The sequence below is a fragment of the Sciurus vulgaris genome (genome assembly GCF_902686455.1).
Source record: "Sciurus vulgaris genome assembly, chromosome: X".
Taxonomy (NCBI): Eukaryota; Metazoa; Chordata; class Mammalia; order Rodentia; family Sciuridae; genus Sciurus; species Sciurus vulgaris.
The window spans coordinates 94,149,782-94,169,813 of NC_136471.1; the positions used below are offsets into that span (position 1 = coordinate 94,149,782).

The 20,032-nt window shown below is 38.2% G+C and overlaps 2 protein-coding genes across 2 annotated transcripts in view; both read left to right on the top strand.

Annotated features, from left to right (window-relative positions):
* DGKK (diacylglycerol kinase kappa) overlaps positions 1-20,032 on the top strand; it is a gene marked incomplete at both ends in the record, with an annotated part of 146,107 nt that overhangs the window by 22,724 nt on the left and 103,351 nt on the right. The window lies entirely within an intron of this gene.
* LOC306651131 (U3 small nucleolar RNA-associated protein 18 homolog) lies at positions 2,128-17,616 on the top strand (the record flags this gene model as incomplete). The annotated part of the gene is given in 4 exon segments (XM_079123638.1): positions 2,128-2,198; positions 16,231-16,434; positions 16,436-17,127; positions 17,130-17,616. Coding segments are annotated over 4 exon segments (1,308 nt in total). The 3' UTR covers positions 17,471-17,616.

Here is a 20,032-nt window from a genome sequence, read left to right on the forward strand (position 1 = left end):
AATAACATTTTTAAAAGAAATTTTATTTTAAAGAGTTGATACTAAGTAATTTTTTCAATAAATTTTCTATCCTCTAATTATTTTCTCTTTAGATTCTCTGAATGATTTTGAAAGGAAAGGGAATATTGTTAATGTGTTGTCAATGGACATAATGCAAGTGGCTTTTTTCTCATCCAAGTTCTCATTCATAAGCCCAGGAATATACTGTGTTCTGAGAAAGCAGTAAAGAAGGGAAATCGTTATTCAGTTATCAAGAGGAAGAGCATGAGAACACTTCACTTATGTTAAAATAATGATAATATATTGTTTTCTATGGCAAAGATTCTAATTTAAACTTCTTCTCACATAGTAAGTGCTTAACAAAAAATCAGCCAGGCACAGTGGAGCAGGTCTGAAAAGACTGAAAGGCTGAGGCTGGAGGATCACAAGTGTGATGAAATCTTCAGCAACTTGGCCAGGCCCTAAGCAACTTAGTGAGAGACTGTGTCTCAAAATAAAAAATAAAAAAGGTCTGGGGTGCAGGCCATGTAGCCCATCTCATAGAGTGCCTGCCTCTCATGCTGGAGGCCCGGGTTCGAGTCCCCAGCACTCTGGGATTGTGGAAAAAAGGTCTGGGAATGTAACTCAGTGGTAAAGCACACTTGGAGCCAACACTCAGTACCAAACAAACAAACAACAACAACAAAACCCAGACATTATTGTAGATAGACAGACAGAAAGAGACATTAAACGATCTCCAAAGTGAGCAGGCCAAGATATACTTAGGGCATTATAAGATTTGCTCTGAAAAAGGTTGAGGGAAAATAGAGATTTTCTTCAAATGAATTTGTCCTACCCAGTAAATTTTGTCTTTTAAGTAACATTGAATAGTTAGCTCTTTACATATCTGCAGATGGTGGAGGAAACAAAGACCATATAGAATAATCAGGGAATAAACTAAGTCTTGAAAGTGTGAACTGACAGTCCATTATAGATCCCCAACACTTTACTAGTTAGTATGGGAAGAACAAAATAGATATGAAGCCTGCAACCTAATTTGGAAGACAAAACATATACAGGAGATGGGTACATAACAATGCAAAGAAAGATATGGTTTAGTTACAGTAGGTGTATAGAGAGTAATGCTATAGAATTATAAAAGAGGTATGGGTGGCAAAGATTTTCTCCCACTTTGTAGGCTCTCTCTTCACCTTGTTGATTGTTTCCTTTGCTGAGAAAAAACTTTTTAGTTTTAATCAATCCCAATTATTGATTCCTGCTTTTATTTCTTGTGCTTTGGGAGTCACGTTAATGAAGTCTGATCCTAAGCCAACATGATGAAGATTTGGCCCTACTTTTTCTTCTATTAGGTGCAGGGTCTCTGGTCTAATTCCTAGGTTCTTGATCCACTTTGAGTTGAGTTTTGTGCAAAGTGAGAGATAGGGATTTAGTTTCATTTTGTGGCATATGGATTTCCAGTTTTTCAGCAACATTTGTTGAAGAGGCTATCTTTTCTCCATTGCATGTTTTTGGCACCTTTGTCTAGTATGAGATAACTGTATTTATGTGGGTTTGTCTCTGTGTCCTCTATTCTGTACCATTGGTCTATTTTAGTGCCAATACCATACTGTTTTTGTTACTATTGCTCTGTAGAATAGTTGAAGTTCTAATATTGTTATATCACCTGCTTCGCTCTTCCTGCTAAGGATTGCTTTAGCTATTCTGGGTCCCTATTCTTCTGAATGAATTTCATGATTGCTTTCTCTATTTCTATGAGGTATGCCATTGGGATTTTAATTGGAATTGCATTGAATCCGTATACCACTTTTGTTAGTATGGCCATTTTGACAATATTAATTCTACCTATGCAAGAACATGGGAGATCTTTCCATCTTCTAAGGTTTTCTTTAATTTCTTATTTTAGTATTCTGTAGTTCTTGCCACACATAGTTCAGATAGAGCACTAATCTTCAGAATCTATAAATAACTCAAAAAACTTTACACTAAGAATACACGTAACCCAATCAATAAATGGGCTAAGGAAATGAGCAGACACTTCAGAAAAGATCTACAAGCAATCAACAGATATATGAAAAAATGTTCAACATCTCTAGTGATAAGAGAAATGTAAATCAAAACTACCCTAAGATGTCATCTCATCCCAATAAGAATGTCTATGATCAAGAATACAAAGTGTTCGTGAGGATGTGTGGAGAGAGGTACATTCATACATTGCTGGTGGGATTGCAAATTGGTGCAGCCACTCTGGAAAGTAGTGTGGGGTTTCCTTAGAAAACTTGTAATGCTACTACCATTTGACCCAGCTATCCCACACCTTAGCCTATACCCAAAGGACTTAAAATCAGCATATTACAGTGACACAGCTACATCAATGTTTATAGCAGCTCAATCACAATAGTTAGATTGTGAAACCTGCCTAGATGCTCTTCAGTAGATGAATGATAAAGAAACTGTGGTATATGTACAGAATGGAATATTATTCAGCCATAAAGAAGAATAAAATTAGGCATTTGCAGGTAAATGGATGGAGTTGGAGACTGTCATGCTAAGTGAAAAAACCAATCCCAAAAAACCAAAGGCCAAATGATTTCTCTGATAAGTGGATGCTGATACATAATGGTGGGGGGGTGGAGCAAGAATGGACAAAGGATGGATAGTGTAGAAGAAAATGAGGGGTCAGGAGTGGGTGGGAGGAAGGAAAAATTATAGAATGAGACAAACATCATTATCCTATGTATATGTATGATTGCACAAATGGCATGACTCTATTTTGTGTATAACCAGAGGAACGGAAGTTGTACCCCATTTGTGTACAATGAATCAAAATTCTAAAAAAAGAATGGGAAAGGGATACAAAAGAATTATAAAAGAGGACCAATAAAGGACGGAGTCATTAGGAAAGGCTTACTGATGGAGGTGAGACTGGTTGAATTTAGATCTATAGAGAGATCTAAGAGAGATCCACTACCAGGGAGCAACATTCAGAAAAACTTGGAAGCAGCAAGAACTGTATTCAACTGATATCAAAGAGCTTTGGGAGAAAGGCAGAGGGATTTGGATCTTATTCTGTACAAAAGAATATTACATAAGTTTCTCAAGTAGGAAAACAACATAATAAAAGGACTCTATAACACACACACACACACACACACACACACACACACACACACACACATGCACACTGTGTAAAGGGTAGATTGGAGGAGAGAAAGATAGGAGGCAGCAAGATTACCTAGATTGTTGCAGGAATCCAAGTGAAAGATGATGGTGGCCTGCTTATTGCAAACAAAGATGAACAAAACTCATTTATTGAGTACCTACTCTGTGTAGGCCACTAGGCCAATAACTGTAATCTACCTGGAGAAAATCTAGCCAAGTAAAGGAAGTAAAACCAAGTCAAGGCAGGGGCATTGGTGCATGCCTGTAATCCCAGAAGCTCATGAGCCTGAGGCAGTAGGATTGCAGGTTCAAAGCCAGCCGCAGCAACTTAGTGAGGCTCTTAGCAACTTTGTGAGACCCTGTATCAAAGTAAAAAAAAAAAAAAACAGGCTGGGGATGTAGCTCAGTGGTTAAGCGTCCCTGGGTTCAATTCCTGGTACCAAAAAAAAAAAAAAAAAAAAAAATCAAGTGTATGAATAACTTTAATTCCAAGAAGAAAATGAGAAAGGACATGAGAAACTCTTATATTCAAAGGAGATATGAATTGGTTGGGGCCTAGCAGGACAGAGTACACTTGTGTACAGAGATGAGTAAAAGTACATTACAAAAAATTTTATTTGGATGGAGGGAATGAGAGGAATGATGAGAAGGGAATTCTAAACAAGCAAAAATGGTGTAAGCAAAGGAAGTAAAGTGTGAAAACACCGGTTTTTAGACACCAGATGATGTGAAGATTTGGAGGTGCAGCAAGAAATGAAGAACTAGGAGAAGGTAAAGGTGAGGACAAATAAATGGAGGAAGTAGGAAGGTTGTGAACGGGCCAGAGAAGGTAGCATAGAATAGTGAGAATTTCATGTTTTCTCTCTACTTTGCAACATGCTCTTTTCTTGATCTCTCTAGGATTCTTTATTGTTGCCACCTGGGATCTGAGATGCTTTTGTTTGTTTCTGGATTGCCTATTTCTGTGTGCCATCTTTCTCTGATGTGAGAGCATTAGACCTAGAGATGCCTTGTTCTGAGAAGGGGACCAATTCCCTCATGCATTTCATACAGGAACAGATTCTAAACAAATCAGCATCTATATTGAATCCTTGTCATTCAAGAGATGCTTTCAGTCTCAGTTTTGCTGCCTGTATATGTCTATATGGCATACCTTTGGAAGGCCTTGTCATGAATGTAGGCAGTAGACTTCTAATCAGCTTTCTCAAAATGCTTATGATATTCAAATTGCAGATTGATATGTTTTTGTATGCGATTTACTAAAATTTTGTTGAGAATTTTTGCGTCGATGTTCATTAAGGATATTGGTCTGAAATTTTCTTTCCTTGATGTGTCTCTGTCTGGTTTAGATATCAGTGTGATATTGGCTTCATAGAATGAGTTTGGGAGGGTTCCCTCCTCTTCTATTTTATGGAATACTTTGAGAAGTGTTGGAATGAGCTCTTCTTAAAGGTTTTGTAGAACTCGGCTGAGAACCCGTCTGGTCCTGGACTTTTCTTTGTTGGTAGGCTTTTCATGACTTTACAGCTTTGAGCTGTAGTATTAGGTCTTTTATTTGTTGAGTTTTACTTCTTTTATTAAATGCGCTCCATGAAATAAATTTCCCTCTAAGTACTGCTTTCATAGTGTCCCAGAGATTTTGATATGATGTTTCTTTGTTCTCATTTACCTCTAAGAATTTTTTAATTTCCTTCCTAATATCTTCTGTTATCCATTCATCATATAATAGCATATTGTTTAATCTCCAGATGTTGGAATAGTTTCTGTGTAAGAAGATCTACAAGCAATCAACAAACATATGGAAAAATGTTCAACATCTCTAGTAATAAGAGAAATACAAATCAAAACCACCCTAAGATTCCATCTCACCCCAATTAGAATGGCGATTATCAAGAATACAAGCAACAACAGGTGTTGGCGAGAATGTGGGGAGAAAGGTACACTCATACATTGCTGGTGGGGCTGCAAATTAGTGCAGCCACTCTGGAAAGCAGTGTGGAGATTCCTTAGAAAACTTGGAATGGAACCACCATTTGACCCAGCTATCCCACTCCTCGGCCTATACACAAAGGACTTAAAATCAGCATACTACAGAGATACAGCCACATCAATGTTCATAGCTGCTCAATTCACAATAGCCAGACTGTGGAACCAACCTAGATGTCCTTCAATTGATGAAAGGATAAAGAAACTGTGGTATATATATACAATGGAATATTACTCAGCCATAAAGAATGATAAAATTATGGCATTTGCAGGCAAGTGGATGAAATTGGAGGATATCATGCAAAGTGAGATAAGCCAATCTCAAAAAGCCAAAGGACGAATGATATCGCTATTAAGTGGATGATGATATGTAATGGGGAGAGGGAAGGGTTAGTGTTAGGGTTAGAGTTAGGGTTAGGGAGGGGGGCAAGTATGGAGGAAGGAAGGACTGTATAGAGGGAAAAGAGGGGTGGGAGGGGTGGGGGGAAGGGAAAAAATAACAGAATGAGTCAAACAACATTACTCTATGTAAATTTATGATTACACAAATGGTATGCCTTTACGCCATGTACAGAGAAACAACATGTATCCCATTTGTTTACAATAAAAAAAATACATTATTAAAAAAAATCACAGATTGAGCCTTTCAGAGACCCTTCCTAATCAGGCATGAAATAGCCATAAAACATAGTGTCATTTGATTTTTGTATCATACACTACATCCTCACAAAATGTTTTCCATTCCCTGTGTCCTTGGATTCTCACCCCCCACCCTGAGTGATTAACTGTATTAATTTCATCTTCATTGTGCAGATGAGAAAAACTAAAGTTAAAGACCATGTAACCACTAAGGATTCAAGTCAAGATTCAAATCCCAGACTCCTGACTACAAAACCAATCCCTAATCTACCTCAGGATTGTTTATACAAAGTTTTCGAAGCAGACTCTTTGAGCCCAGAAATTATCCAGGTTCCTCTAAACAACGTGGGATAATGGAGGGACTTCATTTTAGGACTAATTACCTGCTTTAAAGCTAACCAAACTCATAAACATTAGATGAGATACAGTTTTAAGGTGATTGTAATGATTTTTTTAAAGCTAAAACTGCTTTAAAATTCTTATAATGATGATTCATCCTTTAAATGGTTTGAAACTCTTGGAGATCAGAATTCTCAATAGATTCTACAGTCTTAAGAGATTAAAAACACACTCGTCTAGTAGTTTGGTGCCAAAATTGAGATTTCAGAGGTTGATTCTATTCCTAGCTGTGCCTTTGTGATTTGAGGTAAATCCTTTAACCTCTCATGTCTTATTCATCCATTTGTAAATAAAAATATTTTCCACCATAGAATATCTAGGAAGCACTTTAAAATTCTAGACTCAAATACATTTTAATGCCTGATAAATTCTGTAGAGCACTTTGCATAGCTTCAAAATGAATCTGTGTCAATACAAAATGGAATTTGTTCATTAAAAACAAGTGTATGTACACTGCTGGTGGGGCTGCAAATTAGTGCAGCCGCTATGGAAAGCAGTGTGGAGATTCCTTAGAAAACTTGGAATGGAACCACCATTTGACCCAGCTATCCCACTCCTTGGCCTATACCCAAAGGACTTAAAATCTGCATACTACAGAAATACAGCCACATCAATGTTCATAGCTGCTCAATTCACAATAGCCAGACTGTGGAACCAACCTAGATGCCCTTCAATTGATGAGTGGATAAAGAAACTGTGGTATATATATACTATGGAATATTACTCAGCCATAAAGAATGATAAAATTATGACATTTGCAGGCAAATGGATGAAATTGGAGAATATCATGCTAAGTGAGATAAGCCAATCTCAAAAAGCCAAAGGACGAATGATATCGCTAATAAGTGGAGGTTGACACATAATGGGGGGGAGGGAAGGGTTAGAGTTAGGGTTAGGGAGGGGGGCAAGTATAGAGGAAGGAACTACTGTATAGAGGGTAAAGAGGGGTGGGAGGGGTGGGGGGAAGGGAAAAAAATAACAGAATGAATCAAACAACATTGCTCTATGTAAATTTATGATTACACAAATGGTATGCCTTTACGCCATGTACAAACAGAGAAACAACATGTATCCCATTTGTTTACAATAAAAAAAAAAAAAAAAAAAAAAAAAAAAAAAAAAAAACAAGTGTATGGATACATGGTCAGAAAGAGTTCTGCCTGCCTACTACTGTTTTTAATAGATGCAGTTAAGTATTTTGTTCTGCTTCCATCTCTGCCGTAATGTGGTATTGCCATAGCAAGTTGGATTATCTTGCATCGTACTCCCTGTATGGTAATAAGGCACTAGACTGATATCACTGGATGGGGATTTTTCTAAGGTAGAAGTCTAATTTGAAGAAAACTAACTCTCTATTTCATCCCCCCACACACACACTTTAAAGACTGGACAGTGTTGAAAGAACAATGTTTTACACCCTTTTGAATAATATTTCTCTGTCTACTGCCTTAATGTCTTTGTCTATAAAACAGAATTATTAATATCTGCTTCTACCTGCAGATCTTAAAAGTGTGGAGTGTGAAGCTAAATGTGGGAATTGCAGTATAATTAGTGGGCTTTAGAATCATACAGACACATTTGACTTAAAAATCCTAGATCTGACATGTTAGCTCTGTAACCTTGGGTAAAGACACTCTGAGTCTTGTTTTCCTCATTTATCATATAAGGCTAATAATTCCCACCTTGTAGAATTGTTCTAAGGATCAAATGGCATATGGAAAGCTTAGTCCAATCCCTTGTACCTAGTTGATTCTTTGAAAAGTAGTAGATGCTATGTTGTAGAAGACACTGATTTTATTTCAAACAAATGCTATACTTTCTCACTGCCTCTGCTCTCCTTCCCTTTCCAAAGGAGTGCTTCATACAGGATGTGAAAAAGTAGGAGAAATAGTGACTAGCATTGTTTCCTAAACATGTATTTTAACATCAGTCATACATCCCATTTGCTTACTGCTGTTTTCTTCTGGTTAAAGGATTATATCAAGAGAGAAGTGCAATTCAGTTCAACAAGTACTTTGAAACATTTTTTGACTCCTTTCAAAATCAATTATCTTCTCTTGCCATAAATTATTGGGGGATGGGAAATCTTTCATTGACATGAATAATTGTAGGATTTCCTAAGGTTTAATCAATAATTACTCTCCTGACATCTGAGCCACCACTATCTCTGACTAACTACTATCATTTATATTATATGTATACATACATACATATGTAAATATAGATACTATAACCTAGAGAGAGAGAGAGAGAGAGAGATTTAGATATATGGATATTCTCCAGGGTGCATAGTATTGGCACCAATTTAATTTATACTGCCCTTTAGCAATAATTTATCAATAACACATGCGTGATCTTCCTTCAGTCATCAAGGATATCATGGACTTTCATATTACAGTTGACAAACTTCCTTCAGCAAAGATGATGATGAGCTTCTGCAACCAAGAAATGGGAGCTTACAAATTCTAGTGTTGACAACAACTTCTGAAGAAATTGTTGTTGTGGAAACCTAAGTCCTGGGAGATGCCCTTTTTACTTGGGGGTCCTCTTAGGGAAAATTTTCAAGCAGATAGAAGAGACACTAATATCCACATAGGGATGTTCCTGTTAGATAGAAGACTAGAGAGATCCCATTGAATGTCAAACTTCTTTTATCATTCTTTCACTTTGAGAAAAAAAAAACTGTTTTTGCATCATATTTTCCCCACCACTCCTTTTTTATTTAATTTTTATTTGTTCTAATTTGTTGTACATGACAGTAGAATACATTTATACATTTTGATAGATCATACATAAATGTAGTATAATCTCTCATTTTTCTGATTATACATATTGTAGGGTCACATCAATCATGCATTCATATATATACATGAGGTAATAATGACTGTTACAAGAATTCTTCTGAATCTACCACCACAGAATACTGGCAACTATATTTTCCTAGGATTGCTTTGTAATTTGAGGTTACAGCATAGCCAACATGGCAACCCCAATCTCTGTTGCATGAATGAAATAACCATGAGAAGAACTGGGGAAAACAAGACAAATGCCCTGATAGTACATTTGCTACTATTAGGAGAACTGAGCTCTGATATCAATTTTGGCTGCCCTGATAATGTCTCCAAGATACTGAGGCTTCTCACAGTTGATGATACTTTGTATAGCCACCTCTTCATCACTAGGTGAAATAAAGAGAAGATTTTAGGTTTTTTGTTCATAGTACAAAGTAGCTTGGAAATTTCATAGAAGAGGACCATGGCAGAGCATGTGTCTTATCCTCTGGGAAATTCTTAGGTTCAGTAGTTTAAAATAACATTTGAATTCTAGTGATATTCATGTAGACACTGCTGTCATTACGTGGTTGTGTTTGCTAAGCACACACCTCAGAAGACAGGCAAGTGATTACAAATGACATGTGGCAGCCCTGCACTTCTGAGAAGCATAAAGCAGACCCAGCTTATGTGTCATCCTGCAACAGGATCAAGGTATGTCCACTGCTGACACAGCAGAAAGCTACCACTTAAAGTCCACCAATGGAATAAGGTCAGCCATATCGAAAGTTTAAGGCAGCAATATTGAAGTTCCCATCACACCTTCACCCACCTGAGTTGGCACTGTGTGGATTATAAACAGTAGCTGGAAACTAAACAGGTAGTGTATGATGAAGTGAGGCCATCAGAAGCCGAGAGAATGAAGAAAAGCTTCTAAGACATAGCATGGCTTGGCCTTCAACTTACAAGTGAAATTGTATATGCAGGCCATTCTAGTCAGGAAGTCTCAGAAACAGAATATCATTTTACATAATGAGCCATATATGAATCTTAGTTGTAAAGGAATAAAAAACACCTGGTGTGAGTAATGGATAAGGTTGGCCTCATGGAAAGAGTTTATGTGAAGGGCATGGAAGAGATTCTCCCTCAGAAATTATTTGCAGCCATGTGTATACATAACCAGCCATCACTCTAACCTTAGCACATTTCAGCTAATACAGAAATGTGTGCCTTATTTCCGAAATCCATATTACACAAAGCCAATGTACACATTTTCTATATTTTGGGGGAAAAAAAGAACAAAGTGTCGCATGCATCTAAGCATCCTTTCTAGACTAAAGTCAATCGTAGGGACTGACTCTTGGTTGCCAGGGAGAGTTTTTGGGAGAAAATTAAAGTCAGGTAGGTGGAAAAGTCAGCCACGAAAGTTTCACTGAACAGTAAGAGCCTCTATGTGTGCCTGAGCAAGAGTGGGCATTGTACCCACTCTTGCATAAACAGCAGCACAGGGTGGGTTATGAGGTGGCCCAGTTCTTGAGGTCAGAGTGTGTTATTATTGGCTTTTCTTGCTAGGAAGCCTGGTATCTGTGGTCTGTGTATGACCCTTTGCATTCTTTGCTCAAAGGCATCATAGGGTTTCTGTTCTCTAGCACCTGGTTTCTTTCTAACTCTAAGCATATAAAGGAAAAATAAACAATCCAATTAGTCGACCTTCTCTCTGCTCACTGTTTTCTATTCCCATTGCTATTGAACTGTCTTGGCTGTTTGGGTTAAGGCTTCCACCACAGCAGACACTTCCTTTGTGGGATGGCTATTGATGGGGCATTTGAGTATTTCATAACTTTTAGGAGAGCCTATCTCAGCTTCCCCTTGAGGAGTGGAAAAGTGGGAGGAGTGAGAGAAGACAGGACGTTTCTAGTGGGTAATATATCTCAAAGGCTGTTACATCAAATATTTCCTCTCTTGACAACTCCCTCATCTGCCACCCTAAAGGGCACAGAGTTCTTTGTGTGTGTGTGTGTGTGTGTTTAATGTCACTGTGTGGTTTCGCATGTAACTCTCATTCTGGATCTTGGACTTCCTGTGCAGCAGTATCTTTAAAGGCAATTCATACTCTTTGGGAAAAACCAAGCTGGTGTGGGCAGTGTGTTGAGACTGTAGCTGACAAGATTGACCTCTGCCTTACCTTCTCCCTGCTCTAGGAGAAAAGGCCCAAAGACTCACTCGGTAAAGATGCCACTTAGTTCATTCACATATCCTGGCAATGATCTTATCAGGGTAAATACAGAGGCACCTGCCCAACCCTCCCCACTTCACAAGTCCCTGTGGTGCTTCTGGGGTAGCAAGGACCATTATTCCTAGAGAATCCTGCAGGGGGAGTTCCAGGTCAGGGAGCAGATAGAATCATTTAAGTTTTGTTGAATGCAGCTTGGTTCACTATTAGAACACCTTGGACTGTGACTCATAGTAGGCACCTGATCATCTGAGTCACCCTATTAAAAGATGTTGGTCAGCCAGTGCTCACTGTGAACCCTTGATGGTTATATCAACTTTACAGACCCTCAAAAGAACCAGAGAACCTATTTCTGAAGCTCAACAGCCCCTATGTCACCCCCTCCATGCACTATTGAGGCCATCTGTTACTCTTTGTATACTTATGCACTTTCTATAGATTTGTCCCTGCTGATGCATTCGTATTTCTCTTCCTACCAGTGTGAGCTAGTGTTTCTGTGTAGGAGTTTAGCATTATATTTTTTTAGTCAAATCCTAAGAGGGGCATTCTCAGGAGAATTAATAGAGCAATTTGTTTAGAAAGAACTTCCCACCTCCAGATGTCCCTAAGCAGACTGGGCTGATTACAAAAAGGACCAATTCAAATCAGAACTCTTTGGGGAGCTCCCAGAAGATTAAATAGCCTGGATTTCAGATCAGCCATTTGGGAGCTAGGAAAAGGTATTGGGACTGGACCTGTATAATGGAGGTCTTGGGGTTGGGAATAGGAAAAGAGGAGAGAAGGGAGGTTTGGTAAATGAGTAAAAAATCCCCCTGCCATATGCCTGATTTCTCCTTCAATGTTTGGAAACAACACACAAATAGGTCTTGCATTTAAATTGTCCAGGTGACTTGAGATCAATTTATTTTGCATTTAACAAGGGGTCAAAGGGTCGTTGCTGATATTTTTTCTTAAGGGTTCCAAATATACTTCCACTATATTTATCTGGCAGTGAACTGGTGTGGGGGTAGTGTGTTCAGTATTTAAGTTATTTTTAGATCATCTTTAAGCCACTCCCTTGGAAGAAAGCAGTATTTACATCTGGAAGGTTTTCTAAAAAGAACACAGAAAAGTTGGGCTACTGTTCCCTAATTCCCGAGGGAATTTCTCACTGAGAATCCAAGCAAGTCACTTGGATTCTCTGTCTGCCCTAAACACAAAAGATTACTGTGCAAATAACAAGAATTGATCAAATATTGGTACAGAGGTCTAGCATCAGAAATCTACTTTAGTCCAAGGTGGGTTTTAAGAGTCAGCTGATTATGACAACTGGTCTGTACTTGGCAATAAAAACTCGTGGAATCTGATTGTCCTTGTATAAAACACCTAAAACGTATGATTTTCAGTAAGTTCCCATTTGCTGAATTAGATTCATGTTGGTGTCTTACTAAAGTAGACGTGTGGCTGGGCACAGTGGCGCACACCTGTAATTCCAGTGGCTCAGGAGGCTGAGGCAGGAGAATAGCAAGTTCAAAGCCAGCCTCAGCAACTTAACAAGGCTATAAGCAACTTATCGAGATCTTGTCTTAAAATAAATAATAATAATGATAATAATAATAATAATAATAGCAATCCAAGATGGCAGACTAGAGGGTGACTGCATCTCCAGTCACTCCAGAACCCAGGATTCAAGAAGGGGAGGCATTGAGAGACTCAGACTAAAATAAAGCCACGGGGTGAGTCTCCCCCACCCGGTGAAGCTCGGTCCGGGTGGCAGGCCCTGATTCGGGCGGCTTATTAGAGTAGGGCAGGGCAGCTAGAGTCTTCCCCAGGCAGCCCTGTGCACTCTGGCAGTGGGCTCCTCCCACACGGCCAGCTTCTCGGACCACGCCCCCCAGTGAGAGCTTTTCCACTCAGAGCCAGCTCCAAGCGGGCTAGGGGCAACTTTCTTTGGAAGCACTGCATTATCAAGTTACTCCAAGATTTCAGGCTACTGAAGGCTAGGAGGTGATACACTGGAAATCTACAGGGACACTATAAGCCAATACAGGAAATCTGCAATATCTCAGAGTCCCACTGATATCTGACCAATATGAGAAAACAAGGGAAGAATATGTCCCAAACAAACCTAGAAACTATAACAATAAAACCCAATGACAGCACAGCAGAAGAAATGTCAGAAAGGGAGTTCAGAATGTACATAATTAAAACAATCAGGGAAGCAAACGAGGAAATGAAAGAGCAAATGCAGGCATTGAAGGAGGAGATGAAAGAGCAAATGCAGGCATTAAATGATCGCACCAAGCAACAGTTAAAAGAGCAAATACGGGAAGCAAGAGATCATTTCAATAAAGAGTTAGAGATAATGAAAAAAAAAACAGAAATCCTTGAAATGAAGGAAACAATCAACCAAGTTAAAAACTCCATAGAAAGCATAACCAATAGGATAGACCACCTGGAAGACAGAACCTCAGACATTGAAGACAAAATATTTAATCTTGAAAACAAAATGGACCAAACAGAAAAGATGGTAAGAAATCATGAACAGAATCTATAAGAACTATGGGATATCATGAAAAGGCCAAATTTAAGAATTATTGGGATTGAGGAAGGCTTAGAGAAAAACACCAAAGGAATGAACAATCTATTCAATGAAATAATATCAGAAAATTTCCCAAATCTGAAGAATGAAATGGAAAACCAAGTACAAGAGGCTTATAGGACTCCAAATATACAAAATTACAACAGACCCACACCAAGGCACATTATTATGAAAATACCTAACATACAAAATAAAGACAGAATTTTAAAGGCCGCAAGAGAAAAGAATCAAATTACATTCAGGGGGAAACCAATAAGAATATCAGCAGATTTTTCAATCCAGACCCTAAAAGCTAGAAGGGCCTGGAACAACATTTACCAAGCCCTGAAAGAAAATGGATGCCAACCAAGCATCTTATACCCAGCAAAACTTACTTTCAGATTTGACAATGAAATAAGATCCTTCTGTGATAAACAAAAGCTAAAGGAATTTACAAAAAGAAAGCTAGCATTGCAGAACATTCTCAGCAAAATATTCCATGAGGAAGGGATGAAAAACAACGATGCAAATCAGCAACGGGAGGAACTAGCTTAAAGGAATAGCCAAATAAAGGGGAAACCAAATCATGTCAACAAAAAAAAAAAATGAGTCAAATGACTGGGAATACAAATCAGATCACAATAATAACCCTGAGTGTTAATGGCCTGAACTCATCAATCAAAAGACATAGGCTGGCAGAATGGATTAAAAAGAAAAATCCAACAAGTTGCTGCCTGCAAGAGACTCATCTCATAGAAAGAGATACCCATAGACTAAAGGTGAAAGGATGGGAAAAAACATACCATGCACACGGACACAGCAAAAAAGCTGGAGTATCCATCCTCATTTCAGATAATGTGGACTTCAAGCCAAAACTAGTCAGAAGGGATAAAGAAGGACATTACATACTGCTTAAGGGAAGCATAAATCAGCAAGGCATAACAATCATAAATATCTATGCCCTGAACATTGGCTCATCCATGTATGTCAAACAAATCCTTCTCAATTGCAGAAATCAAATAGACCACAGCACAATAATACTAGGCAATTTTAACACACCTCTCTCACCGCTGGATAGATCGTCCAAACAAAAATTGAACAAAGAAACCATAGATCTCAATAACACAATCAACAATTTAGACTTAACCAACTTATGTAGAATATACCATCCAACAAAGAACGAATACACCTTCTTCTCAGCAGCACATGGATCCTTCTCTAAAATAGACCATGTTTTATGCCACAAAGCTACTGTTAGCAAATACAAGAAGACAGAGATACTACCTTGTACTCTATCAGATCATAATGGATTGAAATTAGAAATAAATGACAGAATAAAAAACAAACTTCTCTAATACTGGAGATTAAATAATACACTATTATATGATGAATGGATAACAGAAGACATCAGGAGGGAAATTTAAAAATTCTTAGAAGTAAATGAGAACAAAGACACATCATATCAAAATCTCTGGGACAGTATGAAAGCAGTACTTAGAGGCAGATTTATTTCATGGGGCGCATTCAACAAAAGAAGTAGAAATCAACAAATAAATGACTTAACACTACAGCTCAAAGCCCTCGAAAAAGAAGAGCAGACCAACACCAAAAGTAGTAGAAGACAGGAAATAGTTAAAATCAGAGCCGAAATCAACGAAATTGAAAGAAAAGAAACAATCGGAAAAATCAACAAAATAAATAGTTGGTTCTTTGAAAAAATAAACAAAATTGATAAACCCTTAGCCACACTAACAAAGAGAAAGAGGGAGAAAACTCAAATTACTAAAATTCGGAATAAATGAGGAAATATCACAACAGACACGAGTGAAATACAAAACATAATTATTTTGAAAATCTATAGTCCAACAAAAAAGAAAACCTCGAAGACATCAAGTTTCTAGAGACATATGAATTACCTAAACAGAACGAGGAGGACATACACAACTAAAATAAATCAATTTCAAGCAATGAAATAGAAGAGGTCATCAAAAGCCTACCAACAAAGAAAAGTCCGGGACCAGATGGGTTCTCAGCCAAGTTCTACAAAACCTTTAAAGAAGAGCTCATTCCAATACTCCTCAAAGTATTCCATGAAATAGAAGAGGAGGGAACCCTCCCAAACTCATTCTATGAAGCCAATATCACCCTGATACCTAAACCAGACAGAGACACTTCGAGGAAAGAAAATTTCAGACCAATATCCTTAATGAACATCGACACAAAAATTCTCAACAAAATTTTAGCAAATCGCATACAAAAATATATTAAAAAGATAGTGCACCATGATCAAGTGGGTTTTATCCCAGGGATGCAAGGTTGGTTCAACATCTGGAAATCGGCCCGGCACTTGTCCCCCAAACCGAAAAGAACCTTCTTTGCAGAGCACCAAAATTATATTTCCCCACGCCCACCCCCCAAAGGAAGTGAGGACTCCATTCCACTCTCCCACCCTGGGCACCTAAAAAACGTGGGACCCTCTGCAGGCTCCGTACTCTAAGGACCGTACCAATACGAAGGGAAGTAAAGGTTCACTTGCATGAAGACTCTGATGACTCAGAAGTGGAGAATGAAGCAAAAGATTCTTTTCCCCCTCAGAAGCAGCCAGTTTGGGTGGATGAGGAAGATGAAGATGAGGAAATGGTTGACATGGTGAATAATCGGTTTCGGAAAGATATAATGAAAAACGCGAGAAAGTAAACTTACCAAAGAAAAACTTCAGAAGAGACTGAAAGAAGAATTCCAGCATGCGATGGGAGGAGTACCTGCCTGGGCAGAGAGTAATAAGCGGAAAACATCTTCAGATGACGAAAGTGAAGAGGATGAAGATGATTTGCTGCACAGGACTGGGAATTTCATATCCACGTCAGCTTCTCTTCCAAGAGGAATCTTGAAGATGAAGGACTGCCAGCATGCTAATGCTGAACGGCCTACCACTGCTCGGATCTCATCAGTACAGTTACATCCTCGTGCGCAGGTTGTGATGGTCGCAGGGTTGGATAATGCCGTGTCACTGTTTCAGGTTGATGGCAAAACAAATCCTAAAATCCAAAGCATCTATTTGGACAAGTTTCCAATCTTTAAGGCTTGTTTTAGTGCTAATGGAGAAGTTTTAGCTACAAGTATTCGAAGCAAGGTTCTTTATGTCTATGATATGATAGCTGAAAAGTTGATTCCTGTGCATCAAGTGAGAGGTTTGAAAGAGAAAATAGTGAGAAGATTTGAAGTCTCCCCAGATGGATCCTTCCTGCTCATAAATGGTGTTGCTGGTTATTCTCATTTGCTCTCAATGAAGACCAAAGAACTGATTGGTAGCATGAAGGTTAATGGAAGAGTTTCAGCATCCACATTCTCTTCAGATAGTAAGAAAATATATGCCTCTTCCGTTCTAATTGTGGAGTGGTGAACATATATAATCAAGATTCTTGCCTCCAAGAAACAAACCCAAAGTCAGTGAAAGCCATAATGAACTTGGTTACTGGTATTACTTCTCTGGCCTTCAATCCTACCACAGAAATCTTGGCAATAGCTTCAGAAAAATTGAAAGAAGCAGTGAGATTGGTTCACCTTCCTTCTTGTACAGTATTTTCTAACTTCCAAGTCACTAAAACGAATATTTCTCATGTTCATACAATGGATTTTTCTCCCAGAAGTGGATACTTTGCCTTGGGGAATGAGAAAGGCAAGGCCCTGATGTATAGGTTGCACCATTATTCAGACTTCTGAAGAGATTATTTGAAATCCAGCTCAGCCATGGAGAAAGCCTGTTCCAATATGTCTTCTCAGAAATTTTCCAGAAAGAATGTGTGATAATATATGATAATGATTCATGGATAATGATTCTGTGCTTATGTTAATAGCAATGTCTTAATAAACATATCAGACTTTTTTGAAAAAAAAAAATCTGGAAATCAATAAATGTCATTCACCATATCAACAGACTAAAAGTTAAGAATCACATGATTATTTCAATAGATGCAGAAAAAGCATTCGATAAAATACAGCATCCCTTCATGCTCAAAACACTAGAAAAAATAGGGGTAGTGGGATCATTCCTTAACATTGTAAAGGCCATCTACACTAAGCCCATGGCCAATATTATTCTAAATGGTGAAAAACTGAAAGCATTCCCCCTAAAAACTGGAACAAGGCAGGGATGCTCTCTTTCACCACTTCTATTCAACATCGTTCTTGAGACTCTAGCCAGAGCAATTAAACAAACCAAAGAAATTAAAGGGATACGAATTGGAAAAGAAGAACTCAAACTATCCCTGTTCGCTGATGACATGATTATATATTTAGAGGAACCTGGAAATTCCACCAGAAAACTCTTAGAACTCATAAGTGAATTCAGTAAAGTAGTAGGTTACAAGGTCAATGCTCATAAATCCAATGCATTTTTATACATAAGTGATGAATCTTCAGAAAGAGAATTTAGGAAAACTACCCCATTCACAATAGCATCGAAAAAAATAAAATACTTGGGAATCAATCTCACAAAAGAGGTGAAAGACCTGTATAATGAGAACTACAGAACACTAAAGAAAGAAATTAAAGAAAAACTTTGAAGATGGAAAGATCTCCCATGTTCTTGGATAGGAAGAATTAATATTGTCAAAATGGCCATACTACCTAAAGTGCTATACAGATTCAATGCAATTAAAATTAAAATCCCAATGATGTAACTTACAGAAATAGAGCAAGCAATTACGAAATTCATCTGGAAGAATAAGAAACCCAGAATAGCTAAAGCAATCCTCAGTAGAAAGAGCGAAGCAGGGGTATTGCAATACCAGATCTTCAACTCTATTACAAAACAATAGTAACAAAACGGCATGGTATTGGTACCAAAATAGACAGGTAGATCAATGGTACAGAATAGAGGACACGGACACAAACCCAAATAAATACAATTTTCTCATATAGACAAAGGGGCCAAAAATATGCAATGGAGAAAAGATAGCCTCTTCAACAAATGGTGCTGGGAAAACTGGAAAACCATATGCAACAGAATGAAATTAAACCCCTATCTCACACCCTGCACAAAAATCAACTCAAAATGGATCAAGGACCTCGGAATCAGACCAGAGATCCTCCATCTTATAGAAGAAAAAGTAGGTCCAAACCTTCAACTTGTTGGCTTAGGATCAGTCTTCCTTAACAGGACTCCCATAGCACAAGAAATAAAACAAGAATCAACAACTGGGATAGATTCAAAGTACACAGCTTTCTCTCAGCAAAGGAAACTATCAGTAATGTGAAGAGAGAGCCTACAGAGTGGGAGAATATCTTTGCCACTCATACTTCAGATAGAGCGCTAATTTCCAGAATCTATAAAGAACTCATAAAACTCTACACCAAGAATACAAATAATCCAATCAACAAGTGGGCTAAGGAAATGGACACTTCACAGAAGAAGATGTACAAGCAATCAACAGATATATGAAAAAATGTTCAACATCTCTAGTATTAAGAGAAATGCAAATCAAAACTACCCTAAGATTTCATCTCACCCCAATTAGAATGGCGATTATCAAGAACACAAGCAACAACAGGTGTTGGCAAGGATGTGGGGTAAAAGGTACACTCATACATTGGTGGTGGGGTTGCAAATTAGTGCAGCCACTCCGGAAAGCAGTATGGAGATTCCTCAGAAAGCTTGGAATGGAACCACCATTTGACCCATCTATCCCACTCCTTGGCCTATACCCAAAGGACTTAAAATCAGTATACTACAGAGATACAGCCACATCAATGTTCATAGCTGCTCAATTCACCATAGCCAGATTGTGGAACCAACCTAGATGCCCTTCAATTGATGAATGGATAAAGAAACTGTGGCATATATACACAATGGAATATTACTCTGCCATGAAGAATGATAAAATTATGGCATTTGCAGGCAAATGGGTGAAACTGGAGAATATCACGCTAAGTGAGATAAGCCAATCTCAAAAAACTAATGGACGAATGACCTCGCTGATAAGCGGATGAGGACATATAATGGGGGGTAGGAGGGGTTAGCATTAGGGTTAGGGTTAGGTTTAGGGTTAGGGATAAGGAGGGTGGTAAGAATGGAGGAAGGAAGGACTGTATGGAGGGAGAAGAGGGGTGGGATGGGGGGAAGGGAAAAAATAACAGAATGAATCAAACAACATTGCCCTATGTAAATTTATGATTTTTAATTAAAAAAAAGAAAAAATATAATAATAAAGGAATGATGGGGATGTGGCTCAGTGGTTAAGCACCCCTGGGTTCAATCCCCAGTACCAAATCAAAAACAAAACA